General features: G+C 40.9%; 2 protein-coding genes and 1 pseudogene across 6 annotated transcripts in view; all 3 read right to left on the reverse strand.

Moving 5' to 3' along the window:
• The window catches only part of LOC104812824 (lysine-specific demethylase JMJ706-like), a 6,643-nt gene extending 1,212 nt beyond the window's left edge, over positions 1 to 5,431 (reverse strand). The window contains exons 1-12 of one of the 5 annotated variants that reach the window (XR_771634.1): positions 4,978 to 5,431; positions 3,793 to 4,180; positions 3,368 to 3,524; positions 3,069 to 3,288; positions 2,912 to 2,965; positions 2,746 to 2,825; positions 2,351 to 2,628; positions 1,837 to 2,232; positions 1,394 to 1,749; positions 1,014 to 1,292; positions 174 to 845; positions 16 to 33 (exon numbers count right to left, since the gene is read on the reverse strand). Coding sequence is in view for 3 of the 5 variants with exons in the window: in XM_010540189.1 (XP_010538491.1) it covers positions 540 to 845; positions 1,014 to 1,292; positions 1,394 to 1,749; positions 1,837 to 2,232; positions 2,351 to 2,628; positions 2,746 to 2,825; positions 2,912 to 2,965; positions 3,069 to 3,288; positions 3,368 to 3,524; positions 3,793 to 4,180; positions 4,978 to 4,980 (2,517 nt within the window). In the remaining 2 variants the exon portion in view is untranslated. The other 4 variants (XR_771633.1, XM_010540190.1, XM_010540189.1 and 1 more) reach the window with 4 other exon arrangements.
• Positions 5,432 to 7,011: 1,580 nt separating this feature from the next.
• On the reverse strand, positions 7,012 to 8,979 carry LOC104813339 (annotated as a pseudogene).
• Positions 7,012 to 11,227, reverse strand: part of LOC104812825 (transcription factor MYB39-like) — a 4,443-nt gene continuing 227 nt past the window's right edge. Inside the window, exons 2-6 of the mRNA XM_010540192.2 lie at positions 11,083 to 11,205; positions 9,795 to 10,577; positions 8,682 to 9,649; positions 7,283 to 8,262; positions 7,012 to 7,165 (exon numbers count right to left, since the gene is read on the reverse strand). Coding sequence (XP_010538494.1) covers positions 9,610 to 9,649; positions 9,795 to 10,577; positions 11,083 to 11,205 — 946 coding nt within the window. The 3' untranslated portion in view covers positions 7,012 to 7,165; positions 7,283 to 8,262; positions 8,682 to 9,609. The remainder of the gene's footprint in view (positions 7,166 to 7,282; positions 8,263 to 8,681; positions 9,650 to 9,794; positions 10,578 to 11,082; positions 11,206 to 11,227) is intronic.

Here is an 11,227-nt window from a genome sequence, read left to right on the forward strand (position 1 = left end):
CCAACCCAATCAATGGCAGCAGAGGCGCCTTCCCTAAAAAAAAATGCCAATCTTAATCCTAAGGCCAGAGATTTACAACGGGAATAGTGTATTTGGCCCTCTACTCTGCCTGGGAAAAAAATATTCCAAATGATGATAAAAAAAAAATAGTGGCTGCTGCTGCTACAACTAACCTCCGGCTTTTGAGGCTCCCCTACCACGGAGGAAAAACACCGCGGCCTGAGAGAACACTCCCTCCCTTCCCTCTCCATAAGCAATTTTTCTTCCTTTTTTTTGTTTCTTTCAAAGACGTAGGTGCGGGTTGCCCCCCTAGGTTTTGGACATACATCCTGCACAAAAAGAATCAAAGATTGTGTCCTACCAATGAAACTGGGTTAAACTTTTTCTATGTTATGTCTGTTGCTTCCTCCCAGAAATCAGCTATATGTGTTTGCCTCCTCATCTCCCCCGGCGTTGTTAGAACTCCCATATTGTAACAATAGAATCCGGTTAGCAGGAAAAAAAATGATAGTCAGGGAGTCTTTGTTATGCTTTTTTGCTCATCCTTCTGGTTGAGCGAACCTCGGCCCCTTTACTTTTAGACGCTTTGGCCCTCCTCCTCTGCCTTCCCAGTGATTCTGTTGCTGCGGTGGTCTGCTTATTTGATTATGATTCCCGGTCTTCTTGATCTTTATCAAACCGGTAACCGTGCTTCCTCTAACGATTCTGTCGGTTGAAGCACTTTGCTGCAACGTTTCCCTTCGGTTTGAGATAGAGCGAGATTCAATTACAGGCTCATCCTTGGATTGTACCAGTTGGCCACACCTTCTTTCATGTTGCGGTTTCTTCAGTCGTTTAAGCCCCTCCTGTTTCATGTTAAAACCGATTAAGAAAATGGCATACACATGAAGGTTCGGATGCTAAGAGACCTCTGGTCCGAAAAGAAACAAGAGTTCCTCTCAGTTTCCGCTGTATATTACAACAAGATCAAAGATGAATGTGTGCCATGTAATACAGAGATGCGTCTTGCTCACCTGATGCTCAGAGTTCCTTACTAACGTGTCAAGGACCAATGTTCGGTTCTCAAACTTCACAGAAGAACGGCGTTTGACCCTAAAAACCTCGGAATCAGAGCCATCACTTTCCTGATCCACCACAGGTCTATCACTTGGGACGTGGTGAGATTTCCCAGAATGGGAATTTGGAAGTTCCCCTGGAAACGCAGAGAATAATGGAGTTTTGTAACTACTGCATGTTACTTCTGTAGACAGCTTGGAGTCAACACTGCTAACATTAGCTCGGCCCTGTACCTGCTTTGAAGAAAACAGAAATGATATAAGACAATTGGAAAGAGCTAGCTATTCCAACAAGCGTATATCATGAAAACTAAGTAATAAAAATATTCAAAACTTACATAATCAGGAGTTGTTGCGGATTCATAATCATCAACAACGGAGGACAGACACGAGACACCAGCTTCAAGGCTCAAGACAGGGTTTCCTTGCTTTGCCTGGTCACGAGATGTCATATCCATTTCAGGGGCGAAGTCAAAATCTATGGTGGAATAAGGAGAGTATCCGTCTCCTCCAGTCACTGGAAAGGTGTTTGACATCAGGTATGGATACAAGTCTCCTTCGCCTGCCATCAAATTTGCATCTGATACTCCATCTTCCTCCTCAAACTTCTTGGCAGCAACTTCCATGTCTTCAATGCCATCCCTCAAGAAAAGGGTGCGGATACTCCCACATGGGAGGTCAAGCGTTTTAATATCTGGATAAGATACAGTTCCACCCTCAATAAAAAAATAAATAAATCGTAAACAAAGGATCTGTATGGAGAGAAGAGAATAAAGCTTACCATGGCGAAGGCAAACAGGATGCGCGTAACAGTCACAGTTTATAAAAGCCAAATAACAATCCCGTTTACACAAACTGCATACAATGGTCCCATATGTATTCGAAGTGAGGCCTGTGCATGATCTTGATTTCATCAAAGACCAACGAGCCCAATGAAGGAAACGTATCAGGTGGACAAAGGCAACCTTGATGCAATGGTGTGCCACCAAGTCTGCAGGTGAAAAATTCAGATCTTGGAGTTCAGATCTTGTGTATAAAAGCATTGCTTCCTTGCAAATCAATTCCTCGTGAGGAAGCAAAGGGACCCTGTTAAGATAAGCATAGCGGCAGCTGGCAATAGCTCCAAAGGGAAACCAGTCACCCATAGCAAAGTTCACAGCCTCGCCACAGTTAAAGCCTACAAAGTTTCAACACATGATCATGATTCAGATAAAGATCAAGTCGTGGCTAAGGTGTGCAGTTGGAGGTAGGGGCGACAAAAATATCTGGCCAATTGGAGGACAAAAATGTCTTACCGTGGCTGAAGCCGGCATGATATGCCCTAGGGAATGTAACAATAAACTCCCCAGGCCTTTGTATGGCCCTGTAAACAGGCACATCATGATCCAACAGAATGTTTGGTGGGAATAGGGTTGTTTTCCCCAGAAGCACATCAAAGGCTCCATCCTCTCCAATGGTTGACAGAATATCATCACTGTATACACACTCCCTGACCACCTTTTCAAATTTTAGGGCTGCAGCACCTGGAACACCGTACCAAGTTTTTGATGCTCCACAATGCTGATAATTAATGCTGTTTTTGAGAAGAAAGAAAGGTAAAAATGAAGATCAAACATCCAACTTTACTTTACTTGAACATAAGAAAAAATTTGTAACCAACGTACAAACTAAAATTAACTTTGACTGTTACCTGTACAAATAATGATCCTCAACATGCCAAGCAAACATACTGAACAGCATCCCAATGTAAAGCATTGGTTCAGTGACTCCCTGAAACAAACAAACCCAGGTTAGAAAGGAGAAGACATACAATGTGGACTATAGAACAGCATAATAATTGCCATCTTGTCACTTACCGGAATAGATGCCTCAAGAAGACGCAGAGTGGACTTTGGCAGCCGCGAAACTTTCTGAGACAAATGAAAAAGCAGATAACTACCAACATATCTAAGAAATCAAGAAGTAGTTTCCTTATTGTTTAACTGAATAGGAGAGTCTATATCAAATCAAAACCTTCAAGTTCCAGTTGCTGCTTCCAAGTGGGTCACTAGGCGAAGTTGAGAACGCGCTACCATCTACATCGCATGCATATTCAACTGTCTCCGCCATGCCACCAGCAATTTCCTTCCAAAATTCTTTTTCCAAGAAAGCTTCAGGAAGACAACCGCCACTAGAGTATCTACGACCAAATACCTTGTTCGCCATTCTCTCAAAATCACGAAAAGTATAGTTCCTGCATAGTTACTAATCATCAAAACCAGAGATATGGATCAAAGGCGTAAAACTAAATTCTGCAGGGTTGGGTAACAAACCTCCCACTCATGAAAAATGTAACTTTATCTTCGGAGTCCCACTCAGCAAGTCGAAGAGGTTGTACTCTGGTTGTGAACTTAAAGTTTACTTTCTCTTTCATCAACACAACTCCTGCAGGAACTGTTGCCATCAAAGGGGAAATGATCTTGCAGATACCTGGCAAAAAGTGGAGGCGCAGAAGAAAATTGAGTTCAAACTAACATCATTTGAGTAACATAAAAGCCTCGAGATATCACTTATCATTATCAATTTAGCACATGTCCTCAATGTTTCATATAATTAGTAACTCATATTAATCATAAAATTAATACCAATCTGCATCTTCAACCAACATATGCACATGAGTAGAAATGAGAACTGATCTGAATAGTCTCCGATACTAATCCTTGCATATTCAGGACTGAAGTGTAGAGTTCAGATATACCATATTTAGAAGCCTCTGGAGCAATCTTCTGCAAATAAATTAAAGGATCCTCAAACTCATCCTTTGTTGGTCTGTAGACAGGACACTCTGGAAGTCTGTCGGTCCAATCGAGATTATCTGTTTCAAACTTCTCTACTTTGCGCTTCAATAAGCCATTCTTCCCAGCAGATACACCATTCAATCTGGAGATCGTATCACTAACATTTGACCGTAACCTCACACCACATGAAGCCGATGCTCTCAGCGCATCACCTCCACTCCTAATGACTGTGTTGGTCACACCTACTGTTTCATTGACAGAGTCTGATCTCATTCTCTGAAGCCTTTTACGTTTAAGATATTCTAAACCATTCTTAGCCTCTTTGGACAAGCAGACCCTCCCTTCGACCTGGAGATGAAGGGTGTTGTTAGATAACATTCCAAGGACAGAAGTGGAAGGGAAAAGCAAATTTTACTAAAAATTGCGGGATCAAAAGTTCACATCCTACGTATACTGCGACATGGCTATACAGCAGGTCAATGATTCATACGTAACCAGATAGCCAAAGTCTCCTCAGAAAAGTGAACGCAGAAAACGGAAACAGTCAACAGCAACATTCTTAAAAGTATAAGCATATCAGCTTCCAAGATTTACACTCCCTATCAGTTTGACCAAATCCCTACCAATGCTTCAATGTGAAATTACTATTCCGGCACCCTCGGACAACGCGAGTCAAAAACTAACGACAATTTTCCCCAGAACACAGATTTTGACCGAGTAAGATTCGACCCAATTCCTACGGAAGATAGAGGCCAAATTCTCTCGCGATGAGATTCCACAAAAAGAAACTTAAATAGTTAAAAATATGTAATCGATTAAAGAATTTCAAATTCCGCCGGAAATTTGCCTATATGTTGTCACTAATGCCGTGAAGATTTCCCGGCATGGGCAGGATTTCCAAATCTGTCTATACATAGAATCTCCACCAGCAATAAAATTACAAAGGTCGAAATTAAGAAACAATCGAAAATTTCAGAAAAGCAACAGAACGGTGATCAAAAACCAAAACAATGCATGAGATCTGAAACAGGAATCATTAAGAACAAAACCCGTGGGAAATTGTTCAATAAAAAACACGGTTAGACAAATTTCAAGGCAGGAAAACCGATTTTAGACAAGGAAATGCGGGGAATACATCAACTCACCATGGCATTCCGTAGTCTATCTCTGTAGGCCTCCGTTCTCTTCAACTCAACGAAAACCAGACCGCGACAAGCAAAGAACAAAGCCAGAATCCCAGCCAAACCAAGGAGATATGAAACCCTAGATCACGACCTCAACCCGCGGAATCAAGCCACAACTTGATACGCGAACACGGCACACCACATTTTAAGAAAACGCCGTGAATCGAGACAGACCGAGTCAAACGCGGAGATCCGAATCGCCGCGTAACCGTGTCCGACGGATATCAAAATCCGCCTGACAATATCCACCAGAGAAAGCGCACAAGCTGTTTCCGACGAGAAACGGAGGCCGAAAAGCAGGGCGGGGTAGCGGTTTCCCGTCGGAGAAAGCGGTTTCCCGGCGGCGAGGAGAGAGAAACTGTAGCTATGGGAAAAAAGTATACCGAAAGAGGAAGGAACTTGGAAAACCGAAAAAGGTTTTGCGAAGGACAATTTATAGTTTTATACTCCAAGCGTCAATTTTTTTAGTGGCCACCGTAATTTAAAAACAATAAAGGTGGGTCGGGTGGGTTCCGAAATTCACAAGTAATAATAATAATATTAAATATTCGATATGAAACTATATTAAATAATCCAATTAATAAAAACTTTGGGATGCATTATTTCATATGCACATATACATAAAATTTATTACATTATATAAAAAAAACTCTTTTTAAAAAAGGAAAGAGAAGTGTGAAGGAAAGTGGTGGTTGTTAGGTGGTTCAACCAAACGCAGACGGCCCCAAAAACGGCGTTTTGTTTCATTTTCACCGTCTTACCGGTGGAGGTCCCTTTCACCGCCGTTGACCGAAGCGAACGCCGAGGGTATTTGTGTCATTACGACTTTCGCAAATAACACAATGTCCACGTGGCATATATTGTACCGGGGTGTTGGTTTTCACGGTTTGATTGGATGGAATAAATACATATAGATTTGGCATGCAAAGGATGCCATTTCATTGGGCCACCTCGGATATACAAATCATCGCTTGATCGGACCAAAAAGCCTTTTTAAAAATATTTGTTCCGATTTCATTCTATCCATTCTTGTTCCGTCATGTCACGTGGCAAATGGTCACTGTTTTCTCTCGAGCCATGTGGAATAATATTACTCAATCTTGCAGCCTTATCAATATATATATACATGTATGTATATGTATGAGATTATGTGACCTAATATATTTCTGTATTATATAATATGCGTGCATTATCCGGTTAGGAAGCAACCTTTAGGATTTATTTTCTAAAAATAAAAAATAAAAAAAAATCAGTGTCGATCTTATATGTGTTCGCGTGTATATATACACACATATACACAATGATTAAAAAAAAAGAATTGGTCAAACTCAACATCCAGCTCAAGTCTTAATATACAACCGCGTATACATGCATGTGCATATGTCATGCATTTCGTCCATCCAGATGGATGGATGGATGGATGATTGGTTTAATTACTCGTGAGAATATTAAACAGGAGAGTAAGATAAATGTGATGTATTATTGTTTTTCATATAAAACCAAAGACTCAGTCAAATATATATTGCGGGTCTAATCCTAAAAAACTACAGTGGAAAACGACAGGTGAAATATCTCCAAGAAGTCAAACATTGGTAAAAATGTCGGCACCTTTTTGAATGGACTCCTTTCGAAATTTAATGAGACGGCGACTATATATGTGACTATTGTCTGAACATATATAATATATTGTGAATCTATGATTCTACATAATACATACATATATATATATATATATATATATATTATGACCATATATCAAAAGTGTGATGAAGAATGATAAACAACGAACATATAGACAAGAGATCAATATGTGGGTTTTGATCATATATGGCGAATCTCCCTTCCTTTTTTTTCACTATTTTTTAGAAAAGAAAAGAGTTTTGAAGCCAAATCAAGACGAACATGACATCTGATGTTTGCCAGAATATACGAGAGACTTGGTGACGAAGACATCTTAGATTCCAGACATTTCAAAGCAAGATTTTTTTTTTGAAAAAAAAACATCGAGCATAAAATAAAGACGTTAAAAGGGTGAGAAGCCATCTGCTTACAGGTAGGTATAACGGTCGAGGCCTCTGCCAGTGCTACCCATGTCACAGCCATGACTGTAATCCGGAGAATCGACAATGGTTGTTCCCTTGAAAGGAAACTGGAAAATGCACATACATATATTTTCAAGTATTTATCATAGCTGATATAGGGACTGAAAGGAAAATGATATCACAGTTACTCATCAATCATCCATGCCGAGATCTGGAGACATCACCTCGAACTGAATGGGGGGTCTGATCTATCCAGCAAAGGGCTCGCGAAGAAATCCTCAGAATCCATGTGGTTATCTGTATGGATGTCACTGAAGCTATCTGGTGCCAGTTCTGGCATTCTGGGAATCGCAGGCATGACAATATTGGACGGGGAGGCTGAAGCAGAGGGCTTTTCCAGAAATTGAGTTCTCGAGAATCGTTCAGTGGTTAAGGCTTCAGAAACGGCAGCAGAAGCTGCAGGGACTGATAACAATGACGATACGCGTGTATACGATAACCCCTGCCCAGATGTTGTAGGCAAGTAGGACGATGGCTGTGCATGCAGTCACCCTGAAGTTGTGGGCAGTACCTCTTGAAGAGTTACCCATGAGACCCGTTTTAGTGAGCTGCCATGAATTAGAGTCGGAAACCAACCATGATGAAAGAGACCATTGTCATTCATATTCATTATGTTCCAGATCATCGACATGGTCACATCACTTCTTAGAGGCTGACACTTGACAATCTGTCCAACGGAAGCAACCGAGCTATGGTTATTCTCGGCAGCAGTTTCCTGTTTCAGCCTCCACCTCTTGTTGGCTTCAGTGACATGCATATTATTATTCTGCTTATGTATGCAATGAGACAGGAAGGTGGGGTTCTGCATGGCTTTGAATAGGAAAGACATAATATATTGTTGTCGCTGCTCCATAACCTGAAGAGGTTTAACCATCTTTTGAAGGTGGTTTATCAGTTGGCTGCTGTTGTTGGCGAGTTCTTACATAAGCACATTCTTGTCTCTTTTGAGCTATTCAACCTCTTCCTCAAGCTCAAAATTTCCAACCTCCACACATGCCGATACAGATGCTGAGTTTGGGCCCTGTGGAGGACCATGGCCATGAGCAGGTTTCCTTTGGGTTATAGTCTTCAAGAGGTGTTTTTGACCCTTTAAGAAGCCCTCATTCGCAAATTCCCAGCGATCTGGGTCAACTTTCCTAAATCCCTGTTTGATGGAAGGAAAAACAAACGTTAATGAAGGGGTCGAAACCATCACGAAGATGCAAAGAGGTTCCACGTCTTTGCAAGACGACCAAGAAAGAGATGTTAAATACCAACTCCAGACAAGGCGGTGAATTTCCAAACAACAACTGAAAAAAATGCACAATCCAAACACGACCAAGAGCATCTGGATCTCAACACCAAAGGCCAGCTGCCAGGGATGCTCAGACAAAACCCATCTCTAACCCATTTGAAAAAGAGAACGAACAACCTATTTTTTCTAAGACAGAAATCCCATGTTTTACATGTCTTACGCAACGCATCAATTTCCACCAATATCATAACAAACTAATACCTCTGGAGACGAGAATCACAGCCAATTGTTTCAGATCAAACGAAATTATGGGGAATCAGAAGATGTACATAGGTGTTCAACTGGCGAACAAAACTGGAGAAATTGTTGTGCTTGAAGTACTTGGGCAGAAGATCACGCGCGAACTCCGGCGGATTCCAGACGACGAAGCTATTGTCCGTCGAACACCATGAAACAACCGCGTCTGTTTCTGGTCCTGCTCAGGAACGGCGGCGGAAGGGCGTTCGCAGTGTGCACCGCAGGATGCGGTTTCTGCTTCGGCGGAGAGGAACCGCCAACCTTCACCCTCGCATCTCCGCGGCTATTACCTCCGCCGCCGACGGCAAAGAATCCGTTCACCTCGTGCGGATAGATAGAGAGAGATCACGGTGGGAGACGGAGAAGAGAGAGGACATAGATGGAAAACAAGAGAAACTACGAAACTAGCCTTAATTTTTCACTGGAATGGCAGAAATAACCCCGGCGGAGAGGACACGTGGCATTAGTTGTGTGGGTTGAAAAAGCTCACATAAATAATTGAACTGTAAAAAGTTCATTGCCAGTGCCACCGTGGATTTTATTCATTTTTATTTTTCACAAGACTATTTATTCATTTTCTGGTCTGTCTTTATATAGGTTGAATAAGACAACAGTCAACGGTTTAAGTTGAAAGATATAAAGGATCTAAACCTAACGGCAAACAACATTAACTAACACTATTTGACTTTCTAATATATCCCATTTATGTAATATAATCATGCATACATCAATCGTTTTTTTGTCCAAAAGAACCTTTTTTTCTCTCTATTATTGCTATATATAAATGACGATCATTATTGTACTTGATTATAGACGATTAACGATGAAAGTAAATATAGTTACAACTTATACAAATAATAACACTGAACTCTCTCTCTCTCTCTCTCTCTCTCTCTCTGTATTTTCTGTATAAGATATGATCCTATATAATTTGAGATGATGCATGAACTTGCACTCTAATCACAAATGATCCTCTGCAGATGAATTTGGGGACGTCAAACTGCGAATTAATCAGAAAATGGTCTCTCTAAGTCATATTTTTCTTTTTTAATCATATAATGAAAAACTATAAATTAATCTATCATGACAAATAAAATAAAAAAACTATTATAGATTAATATTGGGAAGAGATATATAAATCTTACTCTAAGAAGCTTTTCCAACAGGAATCGCTTGTTTCATCGTCAAGGAGCTTCTCCCAAGCCTCCAAGGCATCTGAACCCGTCGATCGTTGGGCCGTTTCAGTTCGGTTTAATCCAGGCATATCAGCATAAACCGGAACCGAATATGGGATTTCAGGGAATTGATCGTGATAACCATATAAACCCGGTTCCAGACTAGTTCCGATCTGAACATTTCCTGCTGTGGTAACCAGTTTAGTACTCGAATTATCTTGACAAACCGAAACCAAACCCGGAAGTCGGTTTTCTGCAAGAATGTCCCAAGAGCCGCGAGTCTGGTTTTGTTTGATTCCACACAGATTTTCAAGTGATGGCCCCAAATCCATGTTGGTTTGAGGGGTTGATCCGAAAGGGTTTGTGAACAATTGCGGACACACTGTGTTGGATTGTCCCTCAGCCGGTTTTGCTTTAGGCGGGTTTATACCATTGGTATCGAGGCTAAGGATGTTCGGTACGGTTTTAGGGTTCATCATATGAAGGATGTTATGCAGCAACTGGACTTTGACAACCTCTTCGAAAGCAATGTTGTTGAAGAGAGAGTCGTTAGCAAATCGGCGGCGGTTGGCAGTTGCGGCGCCTGCTAGCAGCGGAGATACACTGTCGAGGATGTGGTTAATGTCGGTTCTTGGCTTGTGAGTGTTCGGATCAATCCCCATTTTCAGTAGCTTCTTCCTGATGTGAGTGTTCCAATAGTTCTTGATCTCATTATCTGTTCTTCCCGGGAGATGGCTCGCGATCTTCGACCATCTGTATCATAATATTTATCCGATCGGTTAATCATTATGATCGTATTATAATATCCAATTTTTCGCGATGATATATCCAATAACATAGTAATTTTGTATCTTTTATCCAATAAAAGAAGTTTGCAACATAACAAAGAAGTTGATCATTGAACATTCCCATCCACGGAGGCTTGGGTTCCAAAAAGCAGTATATTATAAGTATCAAATAAAATTTTGCAATGATATATAACCAGAAACATATAAATATACAAGTATGTGTTTTTTTTCGTCAATTAAAAAAAAAAGCGATACAGAGATCAGATTGCATGCAACAAGAAAGAACAGAGCCAACGACAAAAAATTAAAAAGTCGTCATCCGTATTATAAACATTTTTTCTGTTAAGAATATCAAACGAAAAAAAAAACGTATAATTCGAGAGTATATACAACTTTTCATTCAATTTACCTGCTTGGCAAAACAGTAATATATATATATAAAAAGAAAAAAGATAGAGGCATATACATACTTATTGCCAAAAAGGGCGTGGAGATTAACGATGAGCCTCTCTTCGTCGTGGGAGAAGTTGCCTCGCCGGATATCTGGCCGGAGATAATTCATCCACCGGAGGCGGCAGCTCTTCCCGCAGCGGGTCAGTCCGGGGGGCTTCGGCA

Source organism: Tarenaya hassleriana, unplaced genomic scaffold (genome assembly GCF_000463585.1).
Source record: "Tarenaya hassleriana unplaced genomic scaffold, ASM46358v1 Cleome2, whole genome shotgun sequence".
NCBI classification, from domain to species: domain Eukaryota; kingdom Viridiplantae; phylum Streptophyta; class Magnoliopsida; order Brassicales; family Cleomaceae; genus Tarenaya; species Tarenaya hassleriana.